Below are 21,659 nucleotides of genomic sequence, written 5' to 3' on the forward strand. Positions count from 1 at the left end.
CACAGAATGGCCCAGTTGTCCATCCGGCTTTTGCTCCACCAACACATCTAAAAAAGGTAACTTCCCTTCCTTCTCTACCTCCAATGTAAATTTTATGTTTGGATGTACACCATTTAAATGTTCGACGAACTGCTGCAGGGTGTCGCTGCCGTGTGGCCAGATTAAAAAGGATCGTCGACGTACCTGTAGAAGCATGATGGGCGGAGGTGAGCACTGCTCAACGCTCATTCTTCAAAGTCCTCCATGAAAAAATTCGTTATTGCTGGTGACTATGGCGAACCCATGGCTGTTCCATCCATCATTTCATAATAATTTCCACTGTATAAAAAGTAAGTGGTCGTCAAGCTATGCCGGAACAACTTCAAAATTTCTGAGGAAAAATGAGCAGCCAACAGTTGTAATGTGTCATCCACAGGTACTTTAGTGAACAGAGAAACCACGCCGAGGCTGACCATGATATCACTTGGGCCTATCTTCATCTGTTTTTTGATATCAACAAACATTTTTGAATTCTTAATATGATGTGGGCAGTGACCAACTATAGGCGCTAACAATTTAGTTAAGTGTTTTGCAATGTTTGGCAGTGACTTTGGCGGCACACCAACGAGCCAATTTAAGCAGGACTATGGCGAAACAGGCCGATATATTTGTGCGGCTTAACCGTGATCGAGGAACTACTGGGTCCAACGGCATTCACCGCACTGTTATCAACTTCTCGGACAAGGAACTTGATGAAGCTACCATCTCGGCTCTCAGTAAAGGATTGAACTTTGCCCCAGCTCCACGTAAGTTGCAGGTGGTTGAGATTATTAGTGGAGTGGAACAAGCAGTTCGTCATCTTCCTCAAGAAGCAGCGGATGACGTAAGGCTTGCTACTAGCCGGATTTTAGCGACATCCAAGCCGCCTAAGTCAAACATCAGCAGAGAGGAGAGACAAGGACCGACATTGTTGCAGAAGGATGAAGATCTAGTTGTTTTACCTGCTGACAAGGGGAACGCCACGGTAATCCTCAATGCTACAGATTACCACAAGAAAGTTGGATTATTACTGGAGGACAGCACATACTGGATTCTCAGACGATATCCCACATCGGCGCTCAGCAGGAAGACTAGGGAGCTACTAAAAAACTCTGGCCTCTCTGACGAACTGGTGAAGAACTTACTGCCGAAAGCACCTAGGCCACCAAGACTGTACGGTTTGCCAAAGGTTCATCAGGAGAACTTCCCGTTGAGACCGATTGTTTGCACTATTGGCTCTCCTACGTACAAGCTTGCAAAACACTTAACTAAATTGTTAGCGCCTATAGTTGGTCACTGCCCACATCATATTAAGAATTCAAAAATGTTTGTTGATATCAAAAAACAGATGAAGATAGGCCCAAGTGATATCATGGTCAGCCTCGGCGTGGTTTCTCTGTTCACTAAAGTACCTGTGGATGACACATTACAACTGTTGGCTGCTCATTTTTCCTCAGAAATTTTGAAGTTGTTCCGGCATACCTTGACGACCACTTACTTTTTATACAGTGGAAATTATTATGAAATGACGAATGGAACAGCCATGGGTTCGCCACTGTCACCAGCAATAGCAAATTTTTTCATGGAGGACTTTGAAGAACGAGCGTTGAGCAGTGCTCACCTCCGCCCATCATGCTTCTACAGATACGTCGATGATACTTTTTTAATCTGGCCACACGGCAGCGTCACCCTGCAGCAGTTCGTCGAACATTTAAATGGTGTACATCCAAACATAAAATTTACATTGGAGGTAGAGAAGGAAGGGAAGTTACCTTTTTTAGATGTGTTGGTGGAGCAAAAGCCAGATGGACGACTGGCATTCTGTGTACAGGAAGCCAACCTATACAGACTTATATCTGCATAGCCACAGCTTCCATCATCTGTCTCAGAAGAGAGCTGTGCTGAATACTTTAGTACACAGAGCCAGGACTATTTCCGACAAGGACCACCTCGGTCCTGAGATTAACCACTTGACGACTGTTTTCAAGAGGAATGGTTATTCTGCCACTGAAATTAAATCAGTATTGTCCAAGAAAGTAAGACATGATGCCGGCCATATACAAGAAGAGGACCAACACACAGCGCGGCTTCCTTTTTGCTTCCATTTGACATGGCATGTACACTGAGAGATTTTTTTTATTCAAGAAATACGTCGCGAAAGACTTCGTAGCCGTATTCTGTTATGTCTATTTATCTTCAAGTTGTATTCCAGCTGCTGCTCAGTTAGTAATTCTCCATGTTTGTTTATGTGAAGAGATTGGTTTGTTGTTTGTGAAATCTCTCTCTAAAGCTATTACATTCTATATGAAAACAAAACAAATAGTAGGTCATTTTCTTTTCAGTGCTACATTTGGTCATGTGAGGTTGCCAAATGGGAAGCAGTTACCTGTGAACTGGTGTGACTTGAGATTACCAAATATTGCTGAACATCCAAAGTGCATACCAGATCATTATGTCTTTAGGTTCTCAGGTAAGGTAAACTACTTATTTGTTTTTGATAATAACAGATTTTGTGTCACATGGCAAAAAAAGAAAAAAAAATCAGGATACTATAATAGCTAGTTTTGTGATAGATGTCATCACTCACATTACAATGGAATAATGAACACCAGCACAGGAAAGAGCAGAAAAAATTCTTCATTCAAATTATAACATTTGTTTCCTACACTGAAAGAGCATGAAACAAGATTGACAGTGAAAGAGACAGAAATGTGTAAAGGAAGAAAAAGGCACATAATAAGGTTTTAAAATTGGAAAAGGGGGGCAAAAGCCAGGCAAAGCAAACTGAAAAGGTGTTGTAGAGGTATGATACATATAAAAACTGTTGGATAACCATGATACAAAATGGAAAGAAGGACATTTTATTGCAAAAAGGTCATTTTATGTTTCAATACAATCACTTTTCAGCTTCATTCACTGACTCTAGGTGTCTTCCAACTCATTTTATCATTTCAAATATTAACCAATATTCAACCCTACAAAGTACTTGGTAACTCAGTCACAGTGCCAATGATATCCTCACTCACTCTGAAATCCTGACTTCAAACCAGGATGTCAAATTAGGGAGGAGGAAAATGTAAATAATCCTTGAGATTTAATTATCCACTGATTTTATCTGTGGTTGAATCAGTTTGCCCATTACAAAAGTTGAAAGTGTTAGTTGAAGAATTTGCTTAATGGCTCTTTCTTGTGTGATGATGTTAGAGATTTCTATTTCGACTATTGTTTCAAACAGTTAAGAAGCAGTGTGTTATAAGGCCATATTGTACTTTTATTGGACTTTAAAAGATTTACTGTGACAGTTTTATCAGAATCATAATTTAATCTTAATCTTTCCATTAAGTAAGAGTGTTACTCTGTTTTTTCCCCCATATAGAATACTTATTGATTGTTACTTCAACTTTGGAATACAATTTTGCATCAATGTTTCATCTAAGCTTATGAATCATATGAAACTGCCTTGGATTTGATTGGAGAAAGACCTCTCCAGGTATGTTGATTTGAAGAATTACTGCATATCATATTTGTATCATTGGATGATCAACACAGTAACAAGCTGGAACTGGCAAAGATACCATTTGTGTGATCTGAGGCTGCAAAGATAGTGCTATGTGTTCACTTTGGAACAAATCTGAATCAGTGTTGGTTTGTACTCTAATTAGTGGAGAGATCATGAGACATACTAAAGCTATCCCAGTTAACAACAAAACTTTCTGCCTCTGAAGCTAAAAGAGATGGTGACAGTTTTACAGAGAGGCCAACAAAGTCTCTCATTAATATAACTTTTCTTCATTGTTGTAAATCTATTTTTTTTATAATGACTTACTGTCAGCTAATTATTTTGCTGATTGTGTTTCTTATTAAAAAGGCAGGATGGTGATTCCTCTGGAAAATCTGGAATTCTTAGAGAATTACACTTTACCTGGAAAAATCAGGGAATTTTGCATTTCTAACTTAGCATTCAAACTTACTTTTATTGAGTTTTATAAATCACATATTTTAAAATATGTGATTTATGAAGTATTTTAAAATACTTAATACACTGACATAAAAAAAAAATCACAGCTCCAAGAAGGAGTTGTGCAGGGCTATGAGAAGCTGGATGTTTTTTCTGTGATATTGTAGAAAGACTTGGCAGGAATTTAATCACTGCACATCATTGCTGGCATTGGTGGTCACAAGAATGTATGGTTGCAAAAAGACTGAGCTCCAGACGGCAATGTGACAGTACCGAGAGGGAAGACCATCGTGTTCAATGTATGGCTCTGGCACATAGTACTGCATCTGCAGCAACAATTTGAGCAGCAGTGGACACACACAGTAATAAAAAAAAAATACTGTTGTAAATCAGGTACTCCAAGGACAGCTCCAAGCCAGACTCCCTGTTGTGTGCATTCCAATAAGCCCAAACCACTGCCATTTGTGACTTCAGTGGTGTCAAGCAAGAGCTCATTGGAGGGCAGTGTGGAGGTCTTTTGTATTTTCTGATGAAAGTTGGTTCTTTCTTGGTGCCAGTGATGGCGGTATGCAGTATAGGAGGAGGGCAGTTGAGTGCCTGCAGCTAACCTGTCTGTATGCTAGACACACTGGACCTAGAGGTGGAATTACGATCTGGGGTGCGATTTCTTATGACAGCAGAAGCACTCTCATGGTTATCCCACACTTCCTGACTGCAAATTTGTATGTCAGTTTGGTGATTCAACCTATTGTGCTGCCATTCATGAACAGCATTCCAAAGGGTGTTTTCCAACAGGATAACACTTGGTCACATTCCTCTGCTGTAACCCGACAGGCCCCACAGGGTATTGACATGTTGTCTTGGCCTGTTTGATAACCACACCTGTCTCCAATTGAGCATATATGGGACATCATTGGACTACAACTTCATCATCATCCACAAACAGCATTAACCATCCCTGTATTGACTGACCAAGTCCAACAGGCATGCAGCTCCATCTCACCAACTGACATACAGCACCTGCACAACACAGTGCATACATGTTTGAATGCTTGCATTCAACATTTTGGTGGTTACACCAATTATTAACATGCCAGCATTTCACATTTGCAATGGCTTATCTTGCTCGTTAAACTGTGGTCTCGCAATATTAATCAGTTACTAATGTTACCTAGACAAATGTATTCACTAAATTTCAGAACTCTACAGTAATTATTTTATTGTGTTGCAATTTTTTTTCCTTCAGTGTATTTCAAAGTGTGTTAATTACATGAATATTATTCTATAAAAGATATCGGTGTTTAAAAGCTGTGGTGCTTATGGTTGTTACATAGCTCAACTGAGAGGAAAGCAAAGTCACTATTGTGGTATGTTTCACACACCCCCCCCCCTCCACCCCCAACCACCACCACCACCACCATCACTTGCCGTAAATTCATTAATTTATATCAGCAGCTTGACAGCATGTTTCTCCGCACACCTGGAATTCTCAGGGAATTTTTTTTTCCATGTTTGAGTAGCCACCCCAAGAGGGATAATTATTTTTTATTTTACATTCTTTTGTATAACTATTGGCAGCAGGTATCTGTACAGTTCTGTGTGGCCTATTTTGTTCTTGAACTGAGTAGCTCAAAAGATTAATGTCTTTCTCTTCAGGGCACAATATATCACAGCGATGTCCTCATTGCCACACAAACTTCATCCATTGGCAAATATTTTTAGGAAAGTAATGTCCACAGTTCATTATAGTATAATAAATCATTATACTGTAATCAAAGTCCATAGATCACTGCTGTCTTGATAGTGAAAGTGATGGAGTAACAAAGGAAACTGTCAAAGGAAATGGATCGCACTCAGTCATGGTAATGAAGAGGACAAGTGTAGACCATTAGGACGAATGATGGAGGTATGCTTCCCTTTTTGGGAATGACAATGAATGCAGTAAGTCATTTTCAGGAAGTGTGACTGTTATTAGGTTCAGGGTGAAGTATGCAGCATTTGGATCACAGTGGTATATCTTAAATTTTTAGTCTATCATTGTGATGAAGGTACTCAATTCACAAAATACTTTATCCTTGGCAGTATTGTATCTGGTACAGAGCAGAGAGTACCGAGTGCCTACACCATCCATTTTTCATTTCACATTTGCAGTCATGCCGTTACACTTTAATATTAGGCTATTTACCTCACTTGTGTTGACTGTGACATGTGCCTCTAATACTTTTGTACTAGCATTTTCCTCTGTTTGGGTAAAACTTTAATTAATTGTATTTTTGCCAGGATAGCTGGGAAGAAAAACTTCACCACTGTTGTTGACTTCATCCCTAAAGGAAAAGCTGTGTTTTATAGTGGATATCCTTGGGAGAGTCAGACTCACATTCGGACCTACCAGTTCCTTTTGAATGACAAGTCAGGTGCTGGCACTGCTGAATTCTGGTACAGGTAATCAGAATTATTATAACTAAAATTACAGTTATGCAGAATCAAGATAAGAGAGAATTGGGGAGAGAAAAGGTGAGAATAGAAAGGGGGGGGGGGAGGGGGGAAGCAACAAATAAACAACCTTCAGAATTATCTGCCAAACTACAATAGTGCTCTGTGCATACGAAAGGAGTTCTCCCAGTTTCAAAAAAGTTTGTGATTCAGATACAATTAAAAGATGTGCACTAAGCTCAGTGTCTCAATTGTTTTTACACATTCCGTGTAATGAGAAGCTATCCTATTGGTGAAGTTTACAAGTTTATGGTGTAATGAGAAAATCTCAGCAGCATCAAATGTATCACAAAGTGTCAATTCGAAACTTTAGTAACAAGACAAAGGAATGGCTATTGTAGGCCATTACAAGACCATCCATGAGTAATTGCTGCACATTAAATGCATCATAAAATTCAAGGATGTCAGCAAAACTTCAGAGTTTACAGTTTCCTCAGGAGATGCAGTTTTCTAACAGAAGTGTTTTGGAGGTTTAGAGCAGTTGGTCCATGTGCTTAACTGGCATTGTATTGTCTGTGCCCCCTTCCTCCCTCAACCCCTCTCGACAATGCAGGGATAGGCTACTTCATTGTGGACACCAACATAAAGAGTGGACCATTAGTGAATGCACTTTTCACAGATGAATCACACTTAAATTCACAGATAGACTATTGTTGCATCTACAATTGGAGGGAAAGTGACAACCAGTGCTGTACTAGAAAAGATGTAGGGGCAAAGTGTAGATGAATCTGGGTGGTACAGATAAATAAACAAACAGACTTGCACATAAGGTAGGAAACAGATGCCAGTTTGAACAAGCCCTGATGACTTCAATGAATATTTTGTCAGAATAGTGGAAAAGACAGTGAGTGAAATTCCACACTCTGACCTAGATCCGACTGCAAACATAAGAAATGCAGACAGTTGCAGTATTCAAAACTGGAAGGAAGTACACCCTGAAGACATGATAAAAATTGTGAACTCCTACAAACACTCAGAAAGTGTAGACGTCTATGGCATGTCATGCACACTGCTAAAGAAAATTATTGCAGAATTAGCTCAGCCACTAGCCATAGCAATAAACAAATGTCTATCTTCTGGTGTCTTCCCAGACTTCCTTAAACTGGCGCGCACAGTACCAATATATAAGAGGGGGATCCGTGTGAGGTGTCCAGCTTCAGACCAATCTCAGTGGTACCAGTACTAGCCAAAGTTACTGAGTCTGTGATGCACTGCCAGGCACTGAATTACTTTGAGGAAAACAAATTATTCCAAAACACACAGCACGGATTCCACAAAGGGAGATCAACAGTGACAGTCACACTGGACTTATTAAAAATGATTCGACAGAGTTTTGAAGAGAGAGAGTGTGTGGCACTGACACAATGTGACCTCAGCAAAGCCTTTGACTGCATCTCACACACAACACTAATAGCCAAGTTAAGATGCTATGGTGTTGGAGGTGTTGTTCTATCAACACTCCAATCTTATTTGGAAAACCGAAAGCAGGTAGTATCAGTGCACGAAGCAACTTCTCTTGAACAAAAACTGGAACATGAAGTGCCCCAAGGATCAGTCGTAGGGCCTCTCCTATTCCTCGTATACGTCAATGATATGAGCTGTAATAGTCAAATGTTGCAGTTTGCAGATGACACTACCCTTATTGCCAAAGGACATACAGCCGCAGAAGCTTCTGATGTTTGAAGAAATAAAAGAATGGCTTATCATAAACAAAATGAAGATCATTGAAGAAAAAACCCAACATTTGATATGCAGTCTAACCAACATTGAAGACCAAGAAAACATGGAGACTGTCAGACTACTGGGCTTCAAGATTGACAGCAAACTCTCCATGAATGATCACATTGCATATGTATGCACCAAACTTTCTCATGTGGTATACTTCCTGAGGAAGCTGAAGAGCGTAATAACTGACCAGTTTCTCACAATAGTCTACCATGCACTCTTCCACAGCCACATTAGCTATGGACTGTTGTTGTGGGGACACTCCTCAGGCTGCAAAGATGTGTTGCTATTACAAAAAAAAGCTATCAGGATCATATCCTCTAGCAAATGACTGGACCACTGTAAGCCTATTTTCACCAGGCTAGGCATAATGACTGTTTTTAGCCAGTGTGTGTGTGTGTTTTTTTTTTGCCTCATTTATAAAAAAGAAAATCAAAGGAATTTTAGCATAAGACAAGAAATACATAATCATGATACACACTGTAAGAGGAACATTGAAGTGCCAAGGTGTCACCTATCAAGTACACAAGACAGCTTTCCAACAGTTGCCCTACAAATGTACGATCAACTGCCTCCAGAAGTGAAATCTCTGCCACCTGAATTATTTTGGGAAAAAATTGCTCAGGACTTGAAACAACATCCACTATATTCCTTGGAAGAGTTTTTCAACAGTGGTTCTAGTGAATGGACAAAATAATAAATATTGTTATGTTTTATATATAATTTTGCCTAAATTTAATATTCTTTTTATGTTCTCAGTTAACTGCATATTTAATTTTGTGTTTTACTTAAAGTACATATTTTGCCAAAATGAAACTTTATGTGTGTGATCTACATAGTTGTGTAAACATTTTGCTTTATGGTATTTTCATTTGCTGCTATGAAGTTTTACTTTCCTGTTTAGTTATATTTCATTTTCTCTATGTTCTATGTGTTTTGTGCACTGCATAAATATTTTCTTTTATTTGTAATATAAATTTTGTATATGGTGTTGTATAAATGTTAGTTGATAAATGTTGTATTTGTGACCCAGTCTGTCCAGCCATGGCTGGTAAATGACGAAGATATAGTAATAAAGTAGTGAAGACTGACAAGAGGGTTACATAAGAATGAATGATGGCCACATGGACTAATATAACAACAAAAATAATCAATTTTTGACAATGCAATGTAACTGAATAGAAGAAAATTGCTCACCAAGCAGCGGCAGGCAAACACACACACAAAAAAAGGTTTTACACATGCAAGCATTTGGAGCCAGTGGCTCCTTCTTCTAGCAGAAGGGTTGGAGAGGAAGAAGTAGGGGTGAAGGAAAAGGAGTGGAGAGATTCAGGAAAAGAGGTAGAGTTCAGAAAAGACACCCACAACCCCGGGTCAGGAGACGTACCGGAGGGGATGAGAAGGAAAGACTGCACCAGACGAGATTTGTAGACTTTAGAGCTTAAAGGTGGAAGACAGAGTAGTATGCAACTCAGAGGTTTTGCTAAAAAATTGTGCACAAGTTCAGAAGAGTGAAAAGCTAAGTACATTATATGTAATGGAGATTGTCGTATAATGAAAGATGTAAAACACTAAAATGTAATGAGTCTCATTTTAGGACTTGATTTTAGGAAGTCATGGCCTTGTTGATGTAGCCAATTAATACATTCAAATACAGGGTGATACTGAGTGTCAAGTGATGTGCTCTGAAGTTATTTTTTGGAGGGATCACTGTTACCAGGGATGGATGTGATGGCCTGGAGAATGTGCTTTTGAACTAGGCTGGTGTGGTAATTGTGCCCAGTGAAGGACGAGTTGAAAGTGTTGGTGTATTACTGTAAAGAGTCTGTATCCAAACAAATATGTTTGCCTCAAATTCCAAGGCTGCATGGGAGGAATGTTTCACGGGGAAAGGATGGCAACTGCCAAAATGTAATATGGACTCATGGTGAGGCTGACCTGTTAAAATTCCTGGAATCTACACATACCTCCTACCAGTTAAATTTCACATCATCCTATTCTGAATTCCATGCCAGTTTCCTTGATGTTGATCTCGTCCCCACTGAAGGCCAGCTACACACTTTGCATCCACTTTAAACCCACTAGCAAACAACAGTATCTTATGTTTTTATTGTTGCCATCCTTCCCATGTCAAACATTCCCTCCCATACAATCTTGGCATTTGAGGCAAACATATTTGTTTGGATGCAGCCTCTTTACGGCAATAGACCCCCATTCTCACCTCAACTTTCACTGGATGTAATTACTACACCAGCTAGTTCAAAAGAAGATTTTCTGGGCCATCACATCAAATCCCGCCACCTATGCCAGCCCTGTAACTGATAAAACATATACTATCAAAGAGAGAGCCACTTGTGAAACGACGCATATACCAGCTGTAGTGTAAACACTGTTTTTCCTTTTACATTAGCATGACCACCACCAAGTTATCAGTTAGGATGAAAGGGCATAGGCAGAGGGTGTATACTGGCAACACACAATATCGTGTTGCACACCATGCTCTACAACATGACAGTCATAACCTCAGTGTTTGTTTCACCACACATGCCATCCAGATTCTTCCTCCAGACACCAGTTTCTCTGAACTCTTCAGGTGGGAACTAGCACTACAACATGCCTTTGGTTCTTGCAACCCACCTGGCCTTGATTATTGTTAATTTTTCCCATCACAGCATTTCTTTTTAACTACTCCTTTCTTTACTCCAATGTTAGTTTTCTACATCTTTCATTTTCTGACCTATCTGATTTTCACCATCCCCACCCCCTGTTACATATAATGTACTTAGCTTTTCACTCTTATTGATTGATGCATGATGTTTGAGTAATCTTTGTGTTACTTATCACCCTGCTTTCCACCTTTCAGCTCTCAGCAGTCCCCAACAGTCTTTCCTTCTCATCCTGTCTGATAAGTCTCCTGTAACCCAAGCTTCTGGGTAACTGTTATGAACTCTGTCCCTTTTCCTAAACTTCTCCAGTTCCTTTTCCTTCACCCCTCTTCCTTCCCCTTCAACCCTTCTACTGGAAGAAGGAGCCATTGGCTCCGAAAGCTTGCATGCATAAAACATTTTTTTTATATGTGTGTTCTCCAGCCACTGCTTGGTGAGTAGATTTTTTATCCATCCCATTACAGTATATTGTCAAAAATTGATTATTTTTGTTCTTGTAGTATGTGTTAATTATTACTCTCCAGCAGTATCCAGCATACCCAAAAAATTGTTAAATGTATGGTAACTGAAGAATGATATCTGGAAAATGTCATTATTATTATTATTATTATTATTATTATTATAAATTATGTCTCTAATGCCAATAATTTATTTTCAATCATTTCAATCATGGAGTGTGGCATCACAAGTGTATTTGATTGTTTATTTAATGTACTGAAGCATTTTGTCATGTTATATGAAGGTTCACCACAATCAAAACAATTTTATGTGTGAATAAATGAATGGAGGGACCACAAATGGTCAAAAATGTTTCTACTTTGAGATCATTAGTGATTGTTCCTTTTAAATAGTAATCTCAAAATATCACTGGACAAAATTTAGAATTATTCACTCATTAAACAGACAGAATTTTCTGAATCACAGATCAGTTCTTTACTAGACCCTTTGTTGATAAAATGCAGCGTCTAGATTTTCTGATTTGTCTTTGTGAAAGAAAAATAATAGTGTTTGATGTGAATGAGATTACTGCAAAATAAATAAAATAATAGTGTTTGATATGATTGAGATTATTGCTAAATATTATCCTTATGTACCAGTTGTTCACATATATGATACTTCATTTGATGGTTTTGGTACTGTCTGCTAAGAGTGTGTCAATTCAGTTTCACTGGTTGATTATTTTGATTGTGCTAGTTCCTTTGAGTGATAGTCAGTTTCTTATTTTCTCCACTATATCTTATTGTACATTCTCATGTGATTTGTCAGGTATGATGGTGACTGTCCAGATTTCCCCGTGTCACTGAGTGATCATCTTCTAGAACCAGAAGTGGAAGGAAGCCATATGGTAGTTACCTTTTCTGATAGGGAATGTCAGAGCTCTGCTATAGTTGGTGGTAAAGGGGCCTCATTAGCTCTTCTTTCATCTGCTGCATGCTCACAGGTAATACGATTTTTCTCTAGCAAATTACTTGTATAGAATTTAATAAAGATACTTAGAAACTGAAGGTTCAGTTGCAGGTTGGGATAAACAATAATTGTAGGTTTGCAAACATATTAATGCCATAACAGAGTGAACAGATAAGCATAAAATGAATGTTATACATTGACTTTTAGACCATGTTTTGTACTTTTTCTGTGTTGAAGAATGATAGAGTAGAATTAATATAAACAATATAAGTTATTTATATATAGTATAAATAAATATATGAATAATGCAGTAACAGTGGACCAAAGTAAACTACTTTTCATTTGCAAACAATCCTGTTGTACTATTTTTAAATTTTAGGGAGCACAGTCAATCTCATGGAACAGTAACCAGGTTTAAGAATCTCTGCAGAGGAAACCAAAGTTGTTACTGGCATAAACAAGGACCAAAACTTTTTACAGACAGACCTTGTTCAAACAGGAAGTGTTAAAAAGTTCAAGTACCTAAGAGAGCTAATTCAAGAAAACACTGCCATAGACCCACAAAAGAGGGAATCCTCCTGGGTGTGGAACATGTCAGATAAACACATTACAAAAATGTAATTAGAAAAACTTGAGTTTCATTAATTTTAATGATCCTCAGTCAATAAACAGTAAAATTATGTACATGAATTAAAATTAAACTTCTAATATTTACAGGTTTAATACTTACATCTGCTTTCATTAAATCCATCATTCACACAGTAGCTAGTTACTTGGCTATTACAACTAAGTATTGTCAAAACTTACAGTAAATTATTCATTTCACTGATCCTCAGTTAAGAACAATCAAATTATGTACAAGATTTAAAATTAAACTTCCACTATTTACTTCCAGAAGGTGTTTGATACAGTTCCGCACTGTCGCCTGATAAACAAAGTAACAGCCTACGGAGTATCAGACCAGCTGTGTGGCTGGATTGAAGAGTTTTTAGCAAACAGAACACAGCATGTTGTTCTCAATGGAGAGACGTCTACAGACGTTAAAGTAACCTCTGGCGTGCCACAGGGGAGTGTTATGGGACCATTGCTTTTCACAATATATATAAATGACCTAGTAGATAGTGTCGGAAGTTCCATGTGGCTTTTCGCAGATGATGCTGTAGTATACAGGGAAGTTGCAGCATTAGAAAATTGTAGCGAAATGCAGGAAGATCTGCAGCTGATAGGCACTTGTTGCAGGGAGTGGCAACTGACCCTTAACATAGACAAATGTAATGTATTGCAAATATATAGAAAGAAGGATCCTTTACTGTATGATTATATGATAGCGGAACAAACACTGGTAGCAGTTACTTCTGTAAAATATCTGGGAGTATGCGTGCAGAACAATTTGAAGTGGAATGATCATATAAAATTAATTGTTGGTAAGGTGGGTACCAGGTTGAGATTCATTGGGAGAGTCCTTAGAAAATATAGTCCATCAACAAAGGAGGTGGCTTACAAAACACTCGTTTGACCTATACTTGAGTATTGCTCATCAGTATGGGATCCGTACCAGATCGGGTTGACGGATGTGATAGAGAAGATCCAAAGAAGAGCAGCACATTTAGTCACAGGGTTATTTGGGATGCGTGATAGCATTACGGAGATGTTTAGCAAACTCAAGTGGCAGACTCTGCAAGAGAGGTGCTCCTCATCGCGGTGTAGCTTGCTGTCCAGGTTTCGAAAGGGTGCGTTTCTGGATGAGGTATCGAATATATTGCTTCCCCCTACTTATACCTCCCGAGCAGATCACGAATGTAAAATTAGAGAGATTCAAGTGCGCACAGAGGCTTTCTGGCAGTCGTTCTTCCCACTAACCATACGCGACTGGAACAGGAAGGGGAGGTAATGACAGTGGCACGTCAAGTGCCCTCCACCACACACCGTTGGGTGGCTTGCGGAGCATAAATGTAGATGTAGATGTAGATGTAGATACAGACTTAAGAATTACATCTGCTTTCCATACATCAATCATTCACACAGTAGATAGTTACTTGGCTGGTACAACTGAGTATTGTCAAAAATTAAAGTATAATAAATTTTCATTAAAATGGTCTACTGCACTTGTTGAGAATGGTTCAAATGGCTCTGAGCACTATGGGACTCAACTGCTGAGGTCATTAGTCCCCTAGAACTTAGAACTAGTTAAACCTAACTAACCTAAGGACATCACAAACATCCATGCCCGAGGCAGGATTCGAACCTGCGACCGTAGCGGTCTTGCGGTTCCAGACTGCAGCGCCTTTAACCGCACGGCCACTTCGGCCGGCCCTTGTTGAGAAATTCATGGATGGAATAGAAGGAGTTGGCCACAAAAAAATTCTTTTAAATTATGTTTAAATTGTGCCTTGTCTGAAACTAAACTCTTAATGGTTACTGGTAACTTATTGAAAATATGCGTTGCTGAATACTGGACTCCTTTCTGGGCAAGAGTAAGTGATTTTAAATAATTATGTATATTGTTCTTATTCCCCCCATGAACCATGGACCTTGCCATTGGTGGGGAGGCTTGCGTGCCTCAGTGATACAGATAGCCGTACCGTAGGTACAACCACAACAGAGGGGTATCTGTTGAGAGGCCAGACAAACGTGTGGTTCCTAAAGAGGGGCAGCAGCCTTTTCAGTAGTTGCAGGGGCAACAGTCTGGATGATTGACTGATCTGGCCTTGTAACAACAACCAAAACGGCCTTCCTGTGCTGGTACTGCGAACGGCTGAAAGCAAGGGGAAACTACGGCCGTAATTTTTTCCGAGGGCATGCAGCTTTACTGTATGATTAAATGATGATGGCGTCTTCTTGGGTAAAATATTCCGGAGGTAAAATAGTCCCCCATTCGGATCTCCGGGCGGGGACTACTCAAGAGGATGTCGTTATCAGGAGAAAGAAAACTGGCGTTCTACGGATCGGAGCGTGGAATGTCAGATCCCTTAATCGGGAAGGTAGGTTAGAAAATTTAAAAAGGGAAATGGATAGGTTAAAGTTAGATATAGTGGGAATTAGTGAAGTTCGGTGGCAGGAGGAGCAAAACTTCTGGTCAAGTGAATACAAGGTTATAAATACAAAATCAAATAGGGGTAATGCAGGAGTAGGTTTAATAATGAATAGGAAAATAGGAATGCGGGTAAGCTACTACAAACAGCATAATGAACGCATTATTGTGGCCAAGATAGATAAGAAGCCCACACCTACTACAGTAGTACAAGTTTATATGCCAACTAGCTCTGCAGATGACGAAGAAATTGAAGAAATGTATGATGAAATAAAAGAAATTATTCAGATAGTGAAGGGAGACGAAAATTTAATAGTCATGAGTGACTGGAATTCGAGTGTAGGAAAAGGGAGAGAAGGAAACGTAGTAGGTGGGGCTAAGAAATGAAAGAGGAAGCCGCCTGGTAGAATTTTGCACAGAGCACAACTTAATCATAGCTAACACTTGGTTCAAGAATCATGATAGAAGGTTGTATACATGGAAGAACCCTGGAGATACTAAAAGGTATCAGATAGATTATATAATGGTAAGACAGAGATTTAGGAACCAGGTTTTAAATTGTAAGACATTTCCAGGGGCAGATGTGGACTCTGACCACAATCTATTGGTTATGACCTGTAGATTAAAACTGAAGAAACTGCAAAAAGGTGGGAATTTAAGGAGATGGGACCTGGATAAACTGAAAGAACCAGAGGTTGTACAGAGTTTCAGGGAGAGCATAAGGGAACAATTGACAGGAATGGGGAAAGAAATACAGTAGAAGAAGAATGGGTAGCTTTGAGGGATGAAGTAGTGAAGGCAGCAGCGGATCAAGTAGGTAAAAAGATGAGGGCTAGTAGAAATCCTTGGGTAACAGAAGAAATATTGAATTTAATTGATGAAAGGAGAAAATATAAAAATGCAGTAAATGAAGCAGGCAAAAAGGAATACAAACGTCTCAAAAATGATATCGACAGGAAGTGTAGAATGGCTAAGCAGGGATGGCTAGAGGACAAATGTAAGGATGTAAAGGCTTATCTCACTAGGGGTAAGATAGATACTGCCTACAGGAAAATTAAAGAGACCTTTGGAGATAAGAGAACCACCTGTATGAACATCAAGAGCTCAGATGGAAACCCTGTTCTTACCAAAGAAGGGAAAGCAGAAAGGTGGAAGGAGTATATAGAGGGTCTATACAAGGGCGATGTACTTGAGGACAATATTATGGAAATGGAAGAGGATGTAGATGAAGATGAAATGGGAGATACGATACTGCGTGAAGAGTTTGACAGAGCACTGAAAGACCTGAGTCGAAACAAGGCCCCCGGAGTACACAACATTCCAGTAGAACTACTGGCGGCCTTGGGAGAGCCAGTCCTGACAAAACTCTACCATCTGGTGAGCAAGATGTATGAAACAGGCGAAATACCCTCAGACTTCAAGAAGAATATAATCATTCCAATCCCAAAGAAAGCAGGTGTTGACAGATGTGAAAATTACCGAACAATCAGTTTAATTAGCCACAGCTGCAAAATACTAACACGAATTCTTTACAGACGAATGGAAAAACTAGTAGAAGCCGACCTCAGGGACGATCAGTTTGGATTCCGTAGAAATACTGGAACACGTGAGGCAATACTGACCTTACGACTTATCTTAGAAGAAAGATTAAGGAAAGGCAAACCTACGTTTCTAGCATTTGTAGACGTAGAGAAAGCTTTTGACAATGTTGACTGGAATACTCTCTTTCAAATTCTAAAGGTGGCAGGGGTAAAATACAGGGAGCGAAAGGCTATTTACAATTTGTACAGAAACCAGATGGCAGTTATAAGAGTCGAGGGGCATGAGAGGGAAGCAGCGGTTGGGAAGGGAGTGAGACAGGGTTGTAGCCTCTCCCCAATGTTATTCAATCTGTATATTGAGCAAGCAGTAAAGGAAACAAAAGAAATATATGGAGTAGGTATTAAAATCCATGGAGAAGAAATAAAAACTTTGAGGTTCGCCGATGACATTGTAATTCTGTCAGAGACAGCAAAGGACTTGGAAGAGCAGTTGAACGGAATGGATTGTGTCTTGAAGGGAGGATATAAGATGAACATCAACAAAAGCAAAACGAGGGTAATGGAATGTAGTCGAATTAAGTCGGGTGATGCTGAGGGTATTAGATTAGGAAATGAGAAACTTAAGGTAGTAAAGGAGTTCTGCTATTTGGGGAGCAAAATAACTGATGATGGTCGAAGTAGAGAGTATATAAAATGTAGACTGGCAATGGCAAGGAAAGCGTTTCTGAAGAAGAGAAATTTGTTAACATCGAGTATAGATTTAAGTGTCAGAAAGTCATTTCTGAAAGTATTTGTATGGAGTGTAGCCATGTATGGAAGTGAAACATGGACGGTAAATAGTTTGGACAAGAAGAGAATAGAAGCTTTTGAAATGTGGTGCTACAGAAGAATGCTGAAGATTAGATGGGTAGATCACATAACTAATGAGGAAGTATTGAATAGAATTGGGGAGAAGAGAAGTTTGTGGCACAACTTGACCAGAAGAAGGGACCAGTTGGTAGGACATGTTCTGAGGCATCAAGGGATCACAAATTTAGCATTGGAGGGCAGCGTGGAGGGTAAAAATCATAGAGGGAGACCAACAGATGAATACATTAAGCCGATTCAGAAGGATGTAGGTTGCAGTAAGTACTGGGAGATGAAGAAGCTTGCACAGGATAGATTAGCATGGAGAGCTGCATCAAACCAGTCTCAGGACTGAAGACAACAACAACAACAACCTAGTATTGATACTGTGTACTAAGCAGTTAGTTGGAAAAAGAGATGTATTATTTACAACAAACTTCATTAAGGAATAAATATACTGAGAAGCTGTTGTTAGTATGCCCAATTCTTTGAATAGGTTTTGACATGATGTTCCTGGATTTACACTACACATTACTCTCATTATACACTTCTATATTCTAAAAATTTTTTCTCAGTTTGTGGAGTTACCCCAAAATATGATACCATATGACATAATGAAGTGAAAATAAGCACAACATGCCAGTTTTTTTATATCTATATTTCCTATGTCTGACACCATTTGCATTGCAAACACAGACTTGTTTAGGCACTTTAGCAGTTCATTAGTATGTTGCTCCCAACTGAATTTATTATCAAGTTGTATTCCCAAGAATTTTACACTCGCGACTTCTCCTATTTCCATGTCATCATATTTTATACACACACTGGAAGGAAATCTCTTGGAAGTTCTGAACTGTATGGAGTGGGTCTTTTCAAAGTTTAATGACAGTGAATTGGCTATGAACCACTTATGTCAGTAAAAATTTGATTAGCTGCCGTTTCTAAATTTATATTTGATTTATTATTTATTGCAATGTTTGTATTGTCTGCAAATAAGACAAACTTGGCATCTGGTAATGCAACAGATGACAGGTCATTAATATACACAATAAGAAGTAGTGGTCCTAGTATGGAACCTTGGGGAACACCGCATTTAATTTCTTCCCAGTAAGATGATGTCTGATTAGATTAGATTTACTTTCATTCCAATTGATTCGTAGTGAGGAGGTCCTCCAGGACGTGGAACATGTCAGAAAAACAACAATACATGACAAATATTTACAACTAAAACAAATAAGCTAATGTACCCTTCCACAGGTCCCAAGTGGAATGATCGTCATTTTTTAATGAACACTAAGAGTCATTTTACAAATACTAATGCACTGAATTTAAAATAAAAAAGTTTTTTATTTATGTATAAGGTAATAAACATGTAATACAACTACTGTAATACTTATTTACAATGAACACATTACTGCACTGAAATGGTGCAGAAGTTAGATTATATGTACACACACACACAGACACACATATATATATACACACACACACACACACACACACACACACACACACACACACACACACACACACACAAATTTTCAATGAACACATTACTGCACTGAAATTGTGCAGAAGTTATGTTGTACTTATATACAAATCAGTTGGTTTTACTAAGAAATTCATCAATGGAGTAGAAGGAGTTGGCCACCAATAAATCCTTTAGGCTTCTCTTAAACTGAATTTCATTGGTTGTTAAGCTTTTTATGGCTGCTGGCAAGTTATTGAAAGTGTGTGTTCCTGAATAATGCACACCTTTTTGTACAAGACTAAGTGACTTTAAATCCTTGTGAAGATTATTCTTATTTCTAGTATTGATTCCATGAATTGAGCTGTTGGTTTGAAAAAGTGATATATTTTTAATGACGAATTTCATTAAGGAATAAATATATTGGCAAGCAGTAGTTAGTATCCCTAGTTTCCTAAACAGGCTTCTGCAGGATGTTCTTGAGTTCACACCACATATAACTCTTACTGCACGTTTTTGTGCCCGGAAAACTTTAGCTTGGCTTGATGAATTACCCCAAGAAATTGCCTACTGATGAAGTGTTACATAATGGCACCCTTTGTTTTCTATTAGTGCGGTATGACTGAAACCACTTTACAGCACTACCAGTGATGCCATAATATTTTAATTTACTTGAAAGAATGCTGTGATTCACACAGTCAGAAGCCTTTGACAGGACACAGAATATTTGTTGTCTAATGAATTAAGGACAGGATACACCAAATGAAAAGGGTATATGGAACAACAAAAAATATGTAAAATAAAAAGTACATATTGTAACATTCATGTTCACATGTAAGATGTAAATTTCAATATAATTTCAGATTAGAATTGTAGTCTGAACATAAAAAAAGCAAGTGATAAAAAAAACAGTTATTTGAACAGGAAATGATACACTTTTGTCAGGATCAATTCAAGAACATTTTTTCACACAAGCGACTTATCATATATTTCACCCTTGTCAGTTTTTGCTGCTAATTGTAATATAAATTGTTGAACTTAGGCACCCCTCTCAGTATGGAACCCAAAGCACTTGGGCCTTAAACCAGCTCTGACTTTTGTTTGATATTTTTCTTAACATATTGAGGGTGTCCATGATTGTTACTCAAACTATTGTATCAGTCTTGTTTGCTGCAGAAATCCAAGGTGTGTATCTTTTGTTGCTGAATTCCTATGCAGAATTTGGGTTTTTGGTCGCTGAAATAAAAAAAAGTCCAACATAGATATCCTGTTAATTTTCTTCATTTATTCATGCCAGACATGCTTCTTACATCCACCACTTACCATGACAACTCAACAATTCCCATGGTTGGTGTAACACCAGTTATTACATAGGATCTTGACAATGCATCATATTTTCAGTATCATTATGGTCAAGTATTTTGTGTAATTTACAGTGAATGGAAACTTGTACTAATTAATTTATGTGTGACAATATGGTCAACAGAAAACATAGACAAATTTTGTACAAATAGTTGCATAAATGTGAAGTATTCCAAACCTAAATTTTACAAGATGAATTTTTATAGCAATTAATATTACAGCATATAAGTTTTCATTAAAATTAATTAATTCCAAAGACAAATAAAGCCAAAGTTTATAAACAGTTACTTTCATGAACAAATAGAATTCCATTTAATTACTGTTTTTAAAATAATTATCATACTGTTACATAAAGAATTCCATTTAATTACTTTGTTTTATGATATAATTATCATACTGCTACACAAGGATTAGTGTAAACTAAAGAATTAGATCATACATATATGTTTACGTAGTGAAGTTATTGTCTACTGTCATATGAATGAGTTGTGTGTACTGTATCTTTCAATTGACAAATCAGGGTCTATTGCATTACAGTATCAACAAATGGAAAGGTAAAACACAAGAAAATGGTAGTGAAACAGGTCTGAAGCTGCAACTGTTTTCAGTATATCAAGCTCAATAAATCCACCAATTTCAAAATTGTTAAGGCTTTCATGGCCACTTGTCAACAAACTGCCTATTTGCTTCTGTCTCTGGTTCTTCAGCCAACGTTCATCTGATGATTTTACTGACGTTTTACCAGCGCGAGTGGCTGGCATTGTCAAAGCTTCTTTTGAAAGCCTTAAGGTAAATGGATCCTGGCTTCCCATACTGCAGCGAATGACCATTGCAGGTAGCAAGAGGAGAACTGCACTGGAAATGACCGCTGAGAAGTCCTTGGACGTTGGTGCACCAGGTAAATGTAGCCTGCGGCCACGAGCTCAGCTCCATTTCACCACCAGCAATGGAGGGTGAAGCTTTGACAATGCCAGCCACTTGTGCTGGCAAAACATCAGTAAAACCATCAGACAAATGTCAGCCAAAGAGCCCAAGACAGAAGCAAATAGGCAGTTTGTCAAACCAATTTCACTTTAAAATTCAAGTACAAATCCTAATAAATGCACTACATGATTCAGTACACGCCTGATAGAAGCACTTTTAC

General features: G+C 38.4%; 1 protein-coding gene across 1 annotated transcript in view; it reads left to right on the top strand.

Moving 5' to 3' along the window:
- Positions 1-21,659, top strand: part of LOC126191082 (putative phosphoenolpyruvate synthase) — a 358,083-nt gene that overhangs the window by 89,668 nt on the left and 246,756 nt on the right. The window contains exons 8-10 of the mRNA XM_049931802.1: positions 2,361-2,488; positions 6,262-6,418; positions 12,127-12,301. Coding sequence (XP_049787759.1) covers positions 2,361-2,488; positions 6,262-6,418; positions 12,127-12,301 — 460 coding nt within the window. The remainder of the gene's footprint in view (positions 1-2,360; positions 2,489-6,261; positions 6,419-12,126; positions 12,302-21,659) is intronic.

The sequence above is a fragment of the Schistocerca cancellata genome, chromosome 6, assembly GCF_023864275.1.
Source record: "Schistocerca cancellata isolate TAMUIC-IGC-003103 chromosome 6, iqSchCanc2.1, whole genome shotgun sequence".
NCBI classification, from domain to species: Eukaryota; Metazoa; Arthropoda; class Insecta; order Orthoptera; family Acrididae; genus Schistocerca; species Schistocerca cancellata.